At 39.4% G+C, this 18,663-nt stretch overlaps 1 protein-coding gene and 1 long non-coding RNA gene across 5 annotated transcripts in view; one reads left to right on the forward strand and one right to left on the reverse strand.

Annotated features, from left to right (window-relative positions):
- The window catches only part of LOC133543644 (uncharacterized), an 80,288-nt gene extending 67,772 nt beyond the window's left edge, over positions 1–12,516 (reverse strand). The window contains exons 1-4 of one of the 3 annotated variants that reach the window (XR_009804438.1): positions 12,379–12,516; positions 12,270–12,312; positions 10,069–10,219; positions 5,249–6,522 (exon numbers count right to left, since the gene is read on the reverse strand). This is a non-coding gene — a long non-coding RNA (uncharacterized LOC133543644). The other 2 variants (XR_009804437.1, XR_009804436.1) reach the window with 2 other exon arrangements.
- A 692-nt stretch (positions 12,517–13,208) lies between these two features.
- LOC133543413 (GTP-binding protein REM 2-like) overlaps positions 13,209–18,663 on the forward strand; it is a 33,148-nt gene continuing 27,693 nt past the window's right edge. The window contains exons 1-2 of one of the 2 annotated variants that reach the window (XM_061887967.1): positions 13,209–13,285; positions 13,378–13,438. In XM_061887967.1, the coding sequence (XP_061743951.1) occupies positions 13,385–13,438 (54 nt within the window). In that variant the 5' untranslated portion in view covers positions 13,209–13,285; positions 13,378–13,384. Of the gene's footprint in view, positions 13,439–18,663 lie in introns of both variants that reach the window. The other variant, XM_061887966.1, reaches the window with a different exon arrangement.

The raw sequence follows: 18,663 nt of genomic DNA on the forward strand, positions 1-18,663 counted from the left end.
ACATTGTTGGAATTTTAAAGAATTTATTTGTAAATTATGGTGGAAAATAAGTATTTGGTCAACCATTCAAAGCTCTCACTGATGGAAGGAGGTATTGGCTCAAAATCTCACGATACATGGCCCCATTCATTCTTTCCTTAACACGGATCAATCGTCCTGTCCTCTTAGCAGAAAAACAGCCCTAAAGAATGTTTCCACCCCCATGCTTCACAGTAGGTATGGTGTTCTTGGGATGCAACTCAGTATTCTTCTTCCTCCAAACACGACGGATACATGGATGATACAGCAGAGGATTGGGAGAATGTCATGTGGTCAGATGAAACCAAAATAGAACTTTTTGGTATAAACTCAACTCGTCGTGTTTGGAGGAAGAAGAATACTGAGTTGCATCCCAAGAACACCATACCTACTGTGAAGCATGGGGGTGGAAACATCATGCTTTGGGGCTGTTTTTCTGCTAAGGGAACAGGACGATTGATGCGTGTTAAGGAAAGAATGAATGGGGCCATGTATCGTGAGATTTTGTGCCAAAACCTCCTTCCATCAGTGAGAGCTTTTAATGGTTGACCAAATACTTATTTCCCACCATAATTTACAAATAAAATCTTAAAAATTCCAACAATGTGAATTCCTTAATTTTTTTTTCACATTCTGTCTCTCACAGGTGAAGTGTACCTATGATGAAAATTACAGACCTCTGTCATCATTTTAAGTGGGAGAACTTGCACAATCGGTGGCTGACTAAATACTTTTTTGCCCCACTGTACATCATGGTATCGCCCATCCCTACACCTTAGGAAGACATTTTGGAGAATTGCCCATAACATTCTTATGGATAATAAATGGGCGGAAATTCACCCACAAAGCTTTAGATTTTCTTACATATTTCAACACTTTTTCCCGTAGAGCAGTATATGAAATGTTTTTTATCTTGCAAAAACACTGCTCAGCATTTTATCTATGCAACCTTCTCTTTGTGATACGCCTGCAATATAATACAATATAGTCTCCAAAGGCTTGAGGCTGGGGAAATGTAGTTGTTATTTTTTTAAATACTGTACAAGAGGCTGCAGAGATGTGATTAGTGCGGTGGTTTGGTCGACACATTAATATATATATATATAAATAAACACTGTACACGGTTGTTTGCCAGCTAATATTTCACAGTTGCCTACCAAAGTGTAAACAGCTCACCGGGACTTGTCATTTCTTTTGTAAGATGAATCGCGGCACGTTGAAGAATGTACAAGGTTGATGGCCAATCTTCCGTAACAATGGGACAAATGTGCTTGGTTGTTTTTTTTTTATGCAAAAACAACACCAAAGTATGTGTTTTGAGCAAGTGGGGTGAGTTCTGCTGTTTGCTTGTGGGTTTTAATATACAACGAGCTGCTAGTTGAGGTGTTCTGTAACCTAAAAGCGAGGGGAACCCCATCACAGCAGAGTGTGCTTTGTGTGCTGGAGTCTACTTCTGAGCTAGAATGTGGCACTGCTGTGGGCTACATCATCATCATCATTATAATAGTCATAATAATAATAATAATGAGCAACATTGCAGGGAAATTATCAATTCATGGAGACATCCCTCCTAATTGTCCCATGAAGGCTTTACCAGAGTTTATGCATTAGAGCTATTTATTTTTGTTTTGGGTGTATTTATTCATTTATTTATTCAGTATTATTTATTTATCTGCAACAATTCTAATTTACTCATTTTTATCCCATTAGAGTGCATTTGACATAAGTTTTTTTTTTTTGTGGTAATATTATCATAAAAAAAATAAACAATGATGGCCATTAGGGAGGGTTCCCGCTCCTACTGTAGTGTGGTTTCACATGAAATAAACTTGACAGACTTTACCATACTTTGACCCAGTGGCATTTTTAAGTGGGAGAACATTTAAGGAAAATGACTGACTCCGTGTTGTAGGAAAAAAAATATTACCTCCAAATTATTCAGGACAACCTAAAATCATCAGCCCGGAGGTTTGGTCTTGGGCGAAGTTGGGTGTTCGTACAGGACAAAGACCCTAGATACACGTCAAAAGTGGTAAAGGAATGGCTAAATTAGGCTAGAATTAACGTTTAAGACTGGCCTTCCCAAAGTCCTGACTTAATCGTGTGGACAATGCTGAAGAAACAAGTCCATGTCAGAAAACCAACACATTTAGCTGAACTGCACCAATTTTGTCAAGAGGATTGGTTAAAAATTCAACCAGAAGCTTGTGGATGGCTATCAAAAGCGCCTTATTGCAGTTTAAACTTGCCAAGGGAAGCAAATATTACCATATGTGTATTTTGACCCAGCACATTTTCAGTAGACCCATAATAAATTCATAAAAGATCCAAACTTCATGAATGTTCTTTGTGACCAACAAGTATGTGCTCCAATCACTCTGTCACAAAAAACATAACAGTTGAAGTGCTATTCCATTCCTAACCCATAGGGTTCGATATAATGCCGGTCCACCTTTTGCAGCTATTACAGATTCAACTCTTCTGGGAAGGCTGTCCACAAGGTTGCAGAGTGTGTTTATAGGAATTTTCGACCGTTCTTCCAAAAGCGCATTGGTGAGGTCACATGTTGGTCGAGAAGGCCTGGCTCTCAGTTTCCGTACTGATTTGCTCGGTTGGTAGAGTGGCCGTGCCAGCAACTTGAGAGTTGCAGGTTCGATTCCCGCTTGTGCCATCCTAGTCACTGCCGTTGTGTCCTTGGGCAAGACACTTTACCCACCTGCTCCCAGTGCCACCCACACTGGTTTAAATGTAACTTAGATATTGGGTGTCACTATGTAAAGCGCTTTGAGTCACTTGAGAAAAGCGCTATATAAATAAAAATCACACACTAATTTATCCCAAAGGTGTTCTATCGAGTTTAGGTCAGGACTCTGTGCAGGCCAGTCAAGTTCATCCACACCAGACTCTGTTATACATGTCTTTATGGACCTTGCTTTGTGCACTGGTGCAAAGTCATGTTGGAAGAGGAAGAGGCCCGCTCCAAAATGTTCCCACAAGGTTGGGAGCATGGAATTGTCCAAAATGTTTTGGTATCCTGGAGCATTCAAAGTTCCTTTCACTTAAATTAAGGGGCCAAGCCCAAGTCCTGAAAAACAACCCCACACCATAATTCCTCCTCCACCAAATTTCACACTCAGCACAATGCAGTCCGAAATGTACCATACAAACACTACTGTGACTTTACATGTAATATTTACATTTTTACTTGAATATTACAATTTTTTTTCATGTTTGTAATTAAGAATTTTACGATTACCGATATAATGATAAACCATTACATGCAAACAAAACATTTACATATTTTAAATCTATTTCTTTATAACATTTCTGTTGATTTTTATTGTATTGTGCTTTTGTTGCTGTTTTTATGTTGAGGGATTTCAAATAGAAATAAGCATGCTTGCTATAATCTGTCATATTTACACATCATCCAATGTGTTATTGTACTCATTAATATTCCTTGCCCCTTTAAATGAGTGAATTAAACAAACCGCGTTAAAATTATCAACAGTTATTAACATTTAAAACATTTTTAATTATCGTGATTAATTACCACACTTTGAAAAACTCCTAGTTATAAGCGGCTAGCGCCCCAATCACTAACTATCTTAAATGCTAACATCAATACAAGGCATGTTAACGTTTTGAAAATAAAACTTGGTTAAAAGATATCAGTGTGTGTATAAGTACTTTTTGAGCACATTTATCAATATCATTATAATAATATTAACCGTGATGTGAAATATTCATATCGTGACATCCCTACCTGTAATATTGCAACTTATTTATTTTAAAGTTTTGAACTTATTTCATTTAAAATTTTTAAAGACAATACTGAATTTAATTCTTAACGATGTTTTTTCTATTTTCTATATTGCAGACCTCCAAGGCCTACTACTTATTTATTACTACTTATTTATAATTATATTTCAGTTTGTTAATTTATTTGTTTCTTCGCTAGTATGCTATTTCTGTGGGTTTAGAAATTTATTGATTAGGACTCAAACAATGTGTGCACAAAATGTAATTGATATTTTCTTCCTTGGCTCTTGCACCATTTATCTATAGCAGGCATAATCGGAAAATTTTTTGGGGGGACCACATTTCCAGAAAGTTAATAACAGGGGGGACAGACTTCTCCCTTCACTGTTATTCTTATTTTGTATATTCCTTAGAACCAGCGCCGTCTACAGACATTTGATGTTGGTCTATTTATTTTGTCAAGAGTTACAGTAGCACTCGGTCGTTTTTAAAAAGGACTTTCTGCAAAAAAGTGTCAGAGCGTGGATTATTTGGCAGCTTGCTGCGTGGATTGTTTTCCCGGGATGCAAACAAACTGGACCGGACATGGCTTGAAGGTAAATACATGATTTAATTTTAACTCAAAAGCTACAAAAGGGAAAAAACAAAAGGCGCTCATGGCGGAGGCACAAAACTTGGCGCAGGGAACAAAAAACCTCAACACATAAACTGAACTATGATCATACACAAAAACACTTACGGTGATTTGAGCAGAGCAGCATGAACTATGAACAAGCATTAAAAGTCAGTGACCATGGCATGAAGTGAGCAATGGCGCCAGACAGACTAACTGAAAATGACAGTCTTAAATAATAGTCTCTGATTAGCGACAGGTGCGTGAATCTGTAATCGAATTCAGGTGCGTGGCTCACACACCGGGAAATTATTAACATTTCTACCGGCAATGTATTAAAGAGGAGAAGGAGTTGGAGAGTCTGCGGCACATGCAGCGCAAGAGCGACAGGGAAAAGACGGCGACGACGAAAGCGTCCGAAGAGCGAGCAGCAGAGGAGGAGCTGAAAAGCAACCCGGCAAAAGACTAGATTTATTGAAAAATAAACAAGAGTCAAACCTGCTCGAGCGAGATGTCCTTCCTTGGTGGTCAGTGGGACCCTCACGACAGCGAGAGTCTGTCACAGTTATATTTTATATATTGCTACTATGGTAAATTTTTTGTGTACTTAATACTTGTATTATCGTCTCCATCCTTATCTTTTTCATCCTATGAAACTGAACTACTGTGTGGAACAATTTCCCTTGTGGCGGCATAGCTCGGTTGGTAGAGTGACTGTGCCAGCAACTTGAGGGTTGCAGGTTCGATTCCCGCTTGTGCCATCCTAGTTACTGCCGTTGTGTCCTTGGGCAAGACACTTTACCCACCTGCTCCCAGTGCCACCCACACTGATTTAAATGTAACTTAGATATTGGGTTTCACTATGTAAAGCGCTTTGAGTCACTTGAGAAAAGCGCTATATAAATATAATTCACTTCACTTCACTTCTAAGTCTATTCAACAGTAGCACTTTAGTGTTTGTTTGAATTTGCTGCAAATACTGTATCTTTTGTTTCACAAGTTTGGAACTAAACTCGGGGCCTGGTATAGTGTCATTCCCGGACATGATTGGACCCCCCGAACGCCTGTTAGAAGAACTGTTTTACAAACTTTGGTGGAAATTGTTTCCTTACTACTTACTAACCAACAACAAATTAAACACTTATGCACAGCTTTGCTCGGATTGGAGATATATATTTCCTTGAATTGCCGCCGGGGCGCTAAATAATTTAAAATCTCTTCTTACTCCTGCGTTTATCAAAAGGCATGCGGTAAAAGTAAGCATGCGCTAATTATTTTAAAACCTCTTCTCCCTACGGCACTTACCAAAGGCATGCAGTAAAAATTTGAGTGTGATGTAAGCTTGGACCTTAAATCCTACTGAATAGCTCTTAATCTTCTTCCCTTTATGCGATTTCAAATTACCGGTATTGAAATCAGCCTCCTCCATTTTGAAAACGATGACAGGGGAAGTGTCACTCGTGACGTCACGAGTTTGAGCAGGCAGTAATACTAAGCATGCGCTAATTATTTTGCGAAGCGAGTTTGACCCGGCAGTAATTCAAGGCAGGCGCATACTATATGCCCTGCGGCAATTCAAGGAAATACGGTAACATCTCATGGTTGTTGCTAGGCAGAATTCATAGGCTAATTTATAACAGCCCCACCGGCCAATGAAAAAAATGCCTCAGACGTGTCACACCCGCACCACTTTTTCAGAATACTTTTTACGACAATGAGTCAATGTCGACGCCAGTCAGAGGGGCGTCGACATTGACTCATTATAAACGGTTGTCGACAGAGCCGAAACCACACAGTGGACCAGGACTTGAGTTGGTTGACATCGATGGGTTGTCGTCTAAAGCGGGTCCCCTGCCACGTCACTGCTCTGTATTAACTATAGAACACAATGGACCTGTTGCATTGTCCCTCATGCTGTGGTCGTCGATGGTGTCATTTTGTAGGTTTCCATTCAGTGCGCTCTCTGAGCATCTGTCAGTCTTGTGCAGCCATCCAGGCCCATTCTCTCCATCCTGTCCTGCAGCCTTTATCTGTGGCCCTCTATTGGGGAGGGGGGGGGCAGTGACCCCTGCATGGGATGACCTCATCTTCAGCTCTGCCTCCCTCTCTGTGGGTCTCTCGCTCTCTCTCTGGCCGGTAGAATAGGCGCGGGATTAGGGTTATAATAGCGGCCTGGCAGCTCACTGCCGGAGTCTATTGTGTCTTTGTGTGCGTGGGAGGGGAGCAGCACTCGTGGCCACACTTGCATTCTGACTGGGAACATGCCCAAATATGCCCGCTGGATTAGAAAGAGAGGTGGACAGAAAGGAGAAACGGGTCTGCCAGCCGCAAAGGTCACATGTGGACACAGGGGGCTTGTGAGTGTTAGTTAGACCTGGGAGACCCAGATAACAAGGGGTTCCATTTGGGTGAGAGTCTGGCCCCCACAAAGCACACCTGAGCTCCCATAAATCAACTCCCTATTGCAGTCTTTTGTACAAGGTTTTATTCTAAAAAAAAAAAATACAGCATTTTCCAGTAATAGTGGAGTCATGACCATAGCTTTGTTGGGTTTCCACATGTTAAAATGTGCTTAAAGGCCTACTGAAAATTAGATGTTCTTCTTTAAACGGGGATAGCAAGTATGACACATTCTATGTGTCATACTTGATCATTTCGCGATATTGCCATATTTTTGCTGAAAGGATTTAGTAGAGAACATCAACGATAAAGTTCGCAACTTTTGGCCGCTAATGAAAAAGCCTTGCCTGTACCGGAAGTAGCAGACGATGTGCGCGTGACGTCACGGGTTGTGGAGCTCCTCACATATGAACATTGTTTACAATCATAGTCAGCAGCAGCTAGAGCTATTCCGACCGAGAAAGCGACAATTTCCCCATTAATTTGAGCGAGGATGAAAGATTTATGGATGAAGAAATTTAGAGTGAAGGACTGGAAAAAAAAAAAAAAAAAGGCGACGGCAGTGGGAGCGATTCAGATGTTATTAGACACATTTACTAGGATAATTCAGAAAAATCCCTTATCTGCCTATTGTTTTAGTGAGATTATAGAGTACCTAAAGTCGGAGGGATGTGGCCACGGGTGTGTTGACGCTAGAGTCAGTGAGGGAAGTCACACGCTGCACAGGACGAAGCTCCGCTCATGTCTACGGTAAGAGCTGACTTATTACCTCAATTTTCTCACCGAAAACTACCGGTTGACATTTGGTCGGGATCCGTGTTCGATTGACCGCTCTGATCCATAGTAAAGCGTCAAATTCGGGAATTTTAAACAAGGAAACACCGTGTGTTTGTGTGGCTAAATGCTAAAAGCTTCCCACCTCCTCTTTCTACTTTGACTTCTCCATTATTAATCGAACAAATTGCAAAAGATTCAGCAACACAGATGTCCAGAGTACTGTTTAATTATGCGATTAAAGCAGACGACATTTAGCTTGGATCGGGCTGGAAAATAATGTCCGCTACAAACCGAGACGTCATACGAGTCATCATACCGCGACGTTTTCAACACGACACTTCTCGGGAAATTTAAAATTGCAATTTAGTAAACTAAAAAAGGCCGTATTGGCATGTGTTGCAATGTTAATATTTCATCATTGAAATATAAACTATCAGACTGCGTGGTCGGTAGTAGTGGGTTTCAGTAGGCCTTTAAGTACAAGTTGGGGGGGATTTAAGAAACATTTTTGTTTTAATAAAAGACTTGAAGTATATATCATTTTTAGTAGGATGTTTGCAGCTACTTTTTGATACTACTACTTCTGGAGCTGTGCATTATCAGACGCTTGTTCTGTTATGGGCTGTGGTGTATCGACAAAATAAAATCAAAAAATTTTTTATATGCATTCAATGATTTAGATGTTTTGTTTATTTTAACAATATTCTGTCTTATTTCTCATTTGACAGACTTTCTGGGCTATAAAGCGCACCAGTATTTAAGTTTTACCCACTAAATCTTTGGAGAAATAAGTATTTTATATATACAAACCCCAAACCAGTGAAGTTGGCACGTTGGGTAAATCATAAATAAAAACAAAATACAGCGGTTTGCGAATCTTTTTCAAGTTATATTCAATTAACTAGACTGCAAAGACAATATACTTAACGTTCGAACAAGATAACTTTGTTTGTTTTTTTGTAAATTGTGCTTCACGGTGGCAGAGGGTTTAGTGCGTCTGCCTCACAATACGAAGTTCCTGCAGTCCTGGGTTCAAATCCAGGCTCGGGATCTTTCTGTGTGGAGTTTGCATGTTCTCCCCGTGAATGCGTGGGTTCCCTCCGGGTACTCCGGCTTCCTCGCACTTCCAAAGACATACACCTGGGGATAGGTTGATTGGCAACACTAAATTGGCCCTAGTGTGTGAATGTTGTCTGTCTATCTGTGTTGGCTCTGCGATAAGTTGGCGACTTGTCCAGGGTGTACCCCGCCTTCCGCCCGATTGTAGCTGAGATAGGCGCCAGCGCCCCCCGCGACCCCAAAAGGGAATAAGCGGTAGAAAATTGATGGATGGATGGATGGAATTTGATGCCTGCAACGTGTTTCAAAAAAGATGGCAAAAGTGGCAAAAAAGACTGAGAAAGTTGAGGAATGCTCATCAAACACTTCTTTGGAACATCCCACAGGTGAACAGGCTTGCTGGGAACAGGTGGGTGCCATGATTTTTGTATAAAAGCAGCTTCCATGAAATGCTCAGACATTCACAAACAAAGATGGGGCGAGGGTCACCACCTTGTGAACAAATGTGTGAGCAATTTGTAAATCAGTATAACATTTCTCAAAAAGCTATTAGGGATTTCAACATATACAATCCGTGATATCATCAAAAGGTTCAGAGAATCTGGAGAAATCACTTAACGTAAACAATGTTATTACAGACCTTCGAAACCCTCAGGCGGTACTGCATCAAAAAGCGACATCAAGTGTGTAAAGGATGTCACCACAAGTGCTCAGGAACACTTCAGTAAACCACTGTCAGTAACTACAGTTCGTCGCTACATCTGTAAGTGCAAGTTAAAGCTTTACTATGCAAAGCGAAAGCCATTTATCAACAACATCCAGAAACGCCGCCAGCTTCGCTGGGCCCAAGCTCATCTAAGATGGACTGATGCAAAGTGGAAAAATGTTCTGTGGTCTGACGAGACCACAATTAAAATTGTTTTTGGAAACAATTTACCTAAAACTATCCGGATTGTTACAGCTGCAAAGCTCAAAAGCCAGCATCTGTGATGGTATGGGGGTGTATTAGTGCCAAATGCATGGGTAACTTACACATCTGTGAAGGCACCATTAATGCTGAATGGTCCCTACAGGTTTTGGAGCAACATATGCTGCCGTCCAAGCAAAGTTATCTGAGTGTTGTTAAAATTAAAGGCCATGTAACACAGTGGTAAAAAATACCCCTGTGCCAACTTATTTGCAATTTGTTAAATTCAAAGTTTATGATTATTTTCACAAAAAAAATTGTTTCTCGGTTCAAACATATAAAATATTGTCTTTGCAGTCTATTCAATTGAATATAAGTTGAAAAGGATTTGCAAATCACTGTATTTTGTTTTTATTTACGAATTACACAACTTGCCAACTTCACTGGTTTTGGGGTTTGTATTCGCCACATCGGACTATAAGCCATAGATATATACTGGTACAAATTATTTTGTAAATTTTTATTTACATACCTCAATTGCTTTCAAACAGCGCCTGTCTCCCGGCAGTAAAATGTCTGATCCAACTAAACAGAAGTCATCGTCTTGGATCCACCAGCTGCGGATGCATGCTCTCCAATCAGCTAAACAGACGCCATGGAGACGTTTTGGGGGATTTACGAAACTGAAACAATACAAAAAGAGTGCCATTGTAAGTTAATATTACTAACACAGACACTTGTAAAAAGTGCATATTTGCAAATACTAACAATGCTAGCATGATTACATACAAATATGCATTAAAACACTCCTACAGACATCACACAAGGGACGGTTTAGTACAGTGGTCCCCAAACTACGGAAAGCGGGCCGGATCTAGCCCGCAATCATCCAAAATCCTACCCGCGGGAATACAAAATGTTTTCTTTTTTTTTTTTTTTAAATCTGTCATTAATAATCTATTTTCTACCCCTTGTTACTCTTTGTGTCTCCAAATTATATTGTCTAAAAATGCATTTTCCCAGTCGATAACATATCATCGCGCTCAGAATATTATTTATATATATATATATATATATATATATATATATATATATATATATATATATATATATATATATATATATATATATACATGGATGATACAGCAGAGGCTTGGGAGAATGTCATGTGGTCAGATGAAACCAAAATATAACTTTTTGGTATAAACTCAACTCGTCGTGTTTGGAGGAAGAATACTGAGTTGCATCCCAAGAACACCATACCTACTGTGAAGCATGGGAGTGGAAACATCATGCTTTGGGGCTGTTTTTCTGCTGAGGGGACAGGACAATTGATCCGTGTTAAGGAAAGAATGAATGGGGCCATGTATCGTGAGATTTTGAGCCAAAACCTCCTTCCATCAGTGAGAGCTTTGAATGGTTGACCAAATACTTATTTTCCACCATAATTTACAAATAAATTATTTAAAATTCCTACAATGTGAATTCCTGGATTTTTTTTCACATTCTGTCTCTCACAGTTGAAGTGTACCTATGATGAAAATTACAGACCTCTGTCATCATTTGAAGTGGGAGAACTTGCACAATCGGTGGCTGACTAAATACTTTTTTGCCCCACTGTATATATAATTTTTAGGGCTGCGAATCTTTGGGTATCCCACGATTTGATTCAATATCGATTCTTGGGGTCGCGATTCGATTACATATCGATTTTTTCAATTCAACGCGATTCTCGATTCAAAAACGATATTTTTCCGATTCAAAACGATTCTGTATTCATTCAATACATAGGATTTCAGCAGGATGTACCCCAGTCTGCTGACATACTAGCAGAGTAGTAGATTTTTTTTTTCACTTTTATAATTGTAAAGGACAATGTTTTATCAACTGATTGCAATAATGTAAATTTGTTTTAACTATTAAACGAACCAAAAATACGACATTTTTATCTTTGTGAAAACATTGGACACAGTGTGTTGTCAAGCTTATAAGATGCGATGCAAGTGTAAGCCACCGTGACACTATCATTCTTTTTTTTTATTTTTATAAATGTCTAATGATGTCAATGAGGTGTTTTTAATCACTGCTTTGCTGAAATTATAACTAATATTGATACTGTTGTTGATAATATTCATTTTGGTTTCACTACTTTTGGTTTGATCTGTATCGTGTTTGTGTCTCCTCTCAATTGCTCTGTTTATTGCAGTTCTGAGTGTTGCTGGGTCAGGTTTGGTTTTGGAATTGGATTGCATTGTTAGAGTATTGCTGTGTATTGTTTTGTTGGATTGATAAAAAAATAAAATAAATAAATGAAAAATAAATCGATTTTTTTTAAAATGAGAATCGATTCTGAATCGCACAACGTGAGAATCGCGATTTGTATTCGAATCGATTTTTTCCCACATCCCTAATATATATATATATATATATATATAAATATATATATATATATATATATATATGAAATACTTGAATTTTTGTGAATTGTAGCTATAAATATACTCCTCACTCCTTAACCCCGCCCCCGGCGCGGCATGCCCCGCCCACCTAAACCCCCGAATTGGCAAGTATGATTTATACATGCTAGAACCCCCCACAACGTCATCATTTTTAACATGTAACTTGCCCCTTAGGAAAAAAAAAATAACTTATAAGGAATATGACATCAAAAAAACATCAAATGTATAGCCAACAACTCTAACAGTTTTATGTACTAATTCAACAATAATTTACCTTGAAGAGCAGACTTGTTTGGTATCTCCTCCCAGCTGTTTCCCTGTCAAACATTTATTTAGATTAATATCATCCACTTTGTCTTCCCGAAATCATTCTTTATACTCACTTTCTTAGTTCCCATGTTGGAAAAACAAAGTCATGTCTTGCGAGCTATTAGTTAATGACTGAAACACCTGACGTATTGGGCGGATGTTATTAGGTCCGCTGTCACGTTCGCTACGCCACCTAGTGGCGGGGAGGCTCGTCACCTAAAGTTGAATAATTAGGCTGCAGGCAGACCTTATCCCAAAATCTCGTAAAGTGAAGCAATCCTAAACCGAGGTAAAATTATTATATTTTTCTTAGTACAATGATTTTATTCCAATTAATGACACATAAATTACATTATAGATGCAATTAATTTTTCCTCACGACGATATAAATTTAGGTTTCTAATATTTTGTCATTTTTTGAAAATTGTCTAAAAATTCTTAGTTTTTTAGCTTTATTGTACTATTACATATCACAATACATATTTTATCCTCTGCCCAGAGTAATAATTTACTTAATAAACTCTTCTGTTATGTTTTTAAAGTGCTGGTGTCACTTGAGTGTGAGTCGGAGCCCACGCATTGTTGGACTGTCCCCCACCCCCTCAATATACGCAGAACAGCCTGTTACCAAGGATTTGTGTTTGCTGTCCTCTAGCGGCGAGAGCTTTTATTGCCCCATTTACAATATTGGAGAACAAAACAAACTGCGCTTTTTGACACATTTAAGCATTTCTTGTTGTTTTTTTCCCTTGCAAACACGTAAATTAACACTTATCATCGCTGTATTGGGCAATTTATGATGATTTATTGCAGGGGAATTACATATTTTGTGCAGAGAGTGAGAGAGAGAGAGAGAGAGAGAGAGAGAGAGAGAGAGAGAGAGAGAGAGAGAGAGAGAGAGAGAGAGAGAGGGGTTAAATGTGAGGAGGAGGCTAACAGGTGAGGAGGGATCGCTGCCTGGCACGCATTCAGGTGATCAACGTGAGTGGGTTGGGTGGAGGATGTAGTGCTCTCTCTTGTCTCCTTCGTCTTTCCTCCTCATCCTCATCCTCATCATCCACGTCGTGTTTCAGTGTGCAGATGCCGACAGATGTGCCCGAAGACGGACTCAAAACTAATGAGGACCCGGTCAAGGTTTGGCTCAATTAGTTTTATCAATGTGAATGTGATTAATTAAAGACATAATGTTTGCCATTAAGAAACTATTGTGCAGCCACATAATGACTGTTAGATGTAATATCTAATTAAAAGCATATTTATTTTTTTATATCAACTGTGTGCACAAAGCTGAATCGATATGAATGCTAAGTGTGATTACCCGGCAGGCACAAGACATTGATACAACGTTGACGTTAAGTCAGTGGTTCTTAACCTTGTTGGAGGTACCGAACCCTACCAGTTTCATATGCGCATTCACCGAACCCTTCTTTAGTGGAAATGATTTGAATTTTTCAAATTCAAGACAGTTATATATACAACTTATATGTTTTTAGTAACACTTTAGTACAGGGAAACATATTCTATGTAACAGAGACTTAATTTAAGATTTATTTGGACACTAGGGGGAACATATTCTAAGCAACAAAGACTTAATTTACAGTTATTTGGTTAGGGTTAGGGTCAGGGTTAGAGGGTTAGGGTTATAATAAGGCCATGTCGCGAATAAGACATTAACATGTACTTAATGACTAGTTAAGAGCCAATATGTTACTAATTTGCATGTTAATAAGCAACTAATTAATGGTGAATATGTTCCCCAAACTAAAGTGTGACCATGATTTTTTTTACCGGTGCACAAAATGAACGTCATCTTGTTCAAAGAGCAAAACCAACACAATACATAAACTCACAACAAATTACACACCTGCAAATCAGTGTCACTTCTGCTGTTGTTGTATCCGTAATACGCCGATAGGGAGAAGTTTTTATTTACACGATGAGTCGGGTGTTTTGACCTCCGGCGAACCCCTGAGGCTGACTCACCGAACCCTATAGCGCAGGGGTCGGGAACCTTTTTGGTTGAGAGAGCCAAGAATCCGAATATTTTAAAATGTATTTCCGTAAGAGCCATATAATTTTTTTTTTCAACACTGAACACACCGACACGCGTGCATTTTTAAGTAAGACCAACATTACTAGAGTATAATAGGTCTGTTATTCTTTGTAATAACATTGATATTCTGAAGCTAACTGTGGAGGGGGCGTGGCCTGCGGGCCTGCAGCGAAGCGGGGTGTGCCAGGACCGGCCTCGAAATTAGCGACAGGTGCGTAGACAACCCACCTGGGCCTTGTTATCTAATCACCTGTCGCTCTGTTATAAGCAGCAGCCAGGAGGAGAGACAGGGTTGGAGCTGGAGCCAGAGTGCGAGCGAGAACGAAAGAGAAAAAGACAATTGCTGGAAAGCAACTGAGAGATTGATTGAAAAATAAAAAAATATCGTAATCCTGAAACAGGCTTTCATGTCGGTGCTTGGTTGTCTGAAAAAGCCCCAGGAGGGCAAGCCCTAAAAAAAATAATAATAAATAAAGTGCGGCAGTAAAAGGATAGATGGATTCAAATGCATGAGCATGTTTAATATTTTGAATGTTATTTTTAACACTTTGATTACAAGTGGAATTAGTCATTACTTATCGTGTTAAGCAGTGTTACCTCAGATTTATCCGAGAGCCAGATGCAGTCATCAAAAGAGCCACATCCGGCTCTAGAGCCATAGGTTCCCAACCCCTGCCCTAGGGTTCGATCGAACCCAGGTTAAGAACCACTGCGATAAGTGCATGTTCTTTAAAACTGACTTTGAAACAGCGTTGGAAAATAGTTGTGTTTGTAAGTGGGGACGACGTCGGTGTCTGACGTTGGATCCACGTTGATGTTTGGGATACGACCAAATTTCAATGGTCAAGTCAACGTCACAGCCTGACATTGGATGGACGTTGTCAAAAGGCGTGTTGTTTCAACATTGTATTTGTGTTGTAGAATATTGGTTGGGAAATAACCAAATTTCAATGGTCAAGTCGACGTCACAGCCTGACGTTGGATAAACGTCTAAGGCATGGGGTGCCAAACATACGGCCTATGGGCCGGATCAGGCCCGTGTACTGGTTTTATCCGGTCTGCGTGATGAGTTTGCCAAGTATTAAAATGAGCTGGGTTTTTTTTTTTCGCGAATGAAAGAAATTGCTGTTCTAAATGTGTCCACTGGATGTCACAATAGCAATTCTGTTAGGCAAGCAAACTGTTTATACAGGGGCCAAGAAAGAGGTATGCAGTAAAGTGGGTCCATGAAATTTAAAACCTGCCGTTTTATGTCTTCTGCTACGAACACATTGTCATTTGGCACCATCGTTGCTCCAAAATGTCTCTGTCAAACATGAAAACAGTGAATTTATCCCTTTTGAGTAGTTTTTACCTCCGTTTCCTACGGTTTGTTGAGTTAGCTCTGGATTGATACGTGGATGTGACAAAGGATGATACCTAGATTAGTTTTACATGTTGTGTTGTTGTTCAATCCCAGAAAGACTGTGACTTAAAGTTTAACCCTGGCTTTGCAGATACACTGAGACGAAGTCTAAGCTCATTGTGTTTTTGAAGCGCCACCGATTTCCTCAGAATTTTCAACACATTTGAAGTGTTTTGTCCAGAGGATTATTTCTGATTTGTACATTTGCAGAATGTGCTTGTTCTATTTTTAAGCCAAAGTAAAACAAAGAAAACAACCTGAAGTTTTCTTTATTTTTAAGTTATCATGCCATGACTTTACCATTCCGGCCCACTTGGGAATAGATTTTCCTCCACGTGGCCCCTGAGCTAAAATGAGTTTGACACCCCTGGTCTAAGGGATGTTTTTTCAACGTTGTATTTTTTTTGTTGAATTTCAGTTGGGAAATGACCAAATGTCAATGGTCAAATCAACGTCACAGCCTGACATTGGATGAACGTTGTCTAAAGGCGTGTTGTTTCAACGTTGTATTTGTGTTATAGAATATTGGTTGGGAAATGGCCGATTTTCAATGGTCAAATCAACGTCATAGCCTGACGTTGGATAAACGTTGTCAAAAGGCATGTTGTTTCAACGTTGTATTTGTGCTGTAGAATGTCGGTCGGGAAGTGACCAAATTTCAATGGTCAAGTCGACGTCACGGCCCGACATTGGATAAACGTCTAAAGAATGTTGTTTCAGAGTTATATTTGTTTTGTAGAATATTGGTTGGGACATGTCCAAATTTCAAGGGTCAAGTCAACGTCACGGGCTTACATTGGATACTCGTTGTATTTGTGTTGTGGAATATTGGTAGTGAAATGACCAAATTTCAATGGTCAAGTCAACGTCACAGCCTGACGTTAGATAAACATCTAAGGGATGTTGTTTCAACGTTGTATTTGTGTTGTGGAATATTGGTTGGGACATGACCAAATTTCAAGGGTCAAGTCAACGTCACAGCCTGACGTTAGATAAACATCTAAGAGATGTTGTTTCAACGATGTATTTGTCTTGTGGAATATTGGTAGTGAAATGGCCAAATTTCAATGGTCAAATTAACGTCACAGCCTGACGTTAGATAAACGTCTAAGGGATGTTGTTTCAACGTTGTATTTGTGTTGTGGAATATTGGTTGGGAAATTACCAAATGTCAATGGTCAAGTCAATGTCACAGCCTGACATTGGATGAACGTTGTCAAAAGGCGTGTTGTTTCAACGTTGTATTTATGTTGTAGAATATTGGTCGGGAAGTGACCAAATTTCAATGATCATTTCAATGCCACGGCCTGACATTGGATACACGTTGTATTTGTGTTGTGGAATATTGGTTGGGAAATGGCCAAATTTTAATGGTCAAGTCAACGTCACAGCCTGACGTTAGATAAACGCCTAAGGGATGTTGTTTGAACGTTGTATTTGGGTTGTGGAATATTGCTAGTGAAATTACCAAATTTTAATGGTCAAATCAAAGTCTCAGCCTGACATTGGATAAATGTTGTCAAAAGGCATGATGTTTCAACGTTGTATTTGTGCTGTAGAATATTGATCGGGAAGTGACCAAATTTCAATGGTCAAGTCAATGTCACGGCCTGACATTGGATACACGTTGTATTTGTGCTGTAGAATATTGGTCGGGAAGTGACCAAATTTCAATGGTCAAGTCAATGTCACGGCCTGACATTGGATACACGTTGTATTTGTGTTGTGGAATATTGGTCAGGAAGTGACCAAATTTCAATGGTCAAGTCAATGTCACGGCCTGACATTGGATACACGTTGTATTTGTGTTGTGGAATATTGGTCGGGAAGTGACCAAATTTCAATGGTCAAGTCAATGTCACGGCCTGACATTGGATACACGTTGTACTTGTGTTGTGGAATATTGGTCGGGAAGTGACCAAATTTCAATGGTCAAGTCGACGTCACGGCCTGAAATTGGATAAAAGTCTAAGGGATGTTGTTTCAGCGTTGTATTTGTGTTGTGGAATATTGGTTGGGAAATGACCACATTTCAATGGTCAAATCAAAGTCACAGCCTGACATTGGATAAACGTCTAAAGGATGTTGTTTCAACGTTGTATTTGTGTTGTGGAATATTGGTCGGGAAGTGACCAAATTTCAATGGTCAAGTCAATGTCACGGCCTGACATTGGATACACGTTGTATTTGTGTTGTGGAATATTGTTTGGGAAATGGCCAAATTTCAATGGTCAAGTCAACGTCACAGCCTGACGTTAGATAAACGCCTAAGGGATGTTGTTTGAACGTTGTATTTGTGTTGTGGAATATTGGTAGGGAAATGGCCAAATTTCAATGGTCAAATACACGTCACGGCCTGACATTGGATAAACGTTGTCAAAAGGCGTGTTGTTTTAACCTTGTATTTGAGTGTGGAATATTGGTAGTGAAATGACCAAATTTTAATGGTCAAATCAAAGTCTCAGCCTGACATTGGATAAATGTTGTCAAAAGGCATGTTGTTTCAACGTTGTATTGGTGCTGTAGAATATTGGTCGGGAAGTGACCAAATTTCAATGGTCAAGTCGACGTCACGGCCTGAAATTGGATAAACGTTGTATTTGTGTTGTGGAATATTGGTTGGGAAATGACCAAATGTCAATGGTCAAATCAACGTCACAGCCTGACATTGGATAAACGTTGTCAAAAGGTGTGTTGTTTTAACCTTGTATTTGGGTTGTGGAATATTGGTAGTGAAATGACCAAATTTTAATGGTCAAATCAAAGTCTCAGCCTGACATTGGATAAATGTTGTCAAAAGGCATGTTGTTTCAACGTTGTATTTGTGCTGTAGAATATTGGTCGGGAAGTGACCAAATTTCAATGGTCAAGTCGACGTCACGGCCTGAAATTGGATAAACG

The sequence above is a fragment of the Nerophis ophidion genome, linkage group LG26 (assembly GCF_033978795.1).
Source record: "Nerophis ophidion isolate RoL-2023_Sa linkage group LG26, RoL_Noph_v1.0, whole genome shotgun sequence".
NCBI lineage: Eukaryota > Metazoa > Chordata > Actinopteri > Syngnathiformes > Syngnathidae > Nerophis > Nerophis ophidion.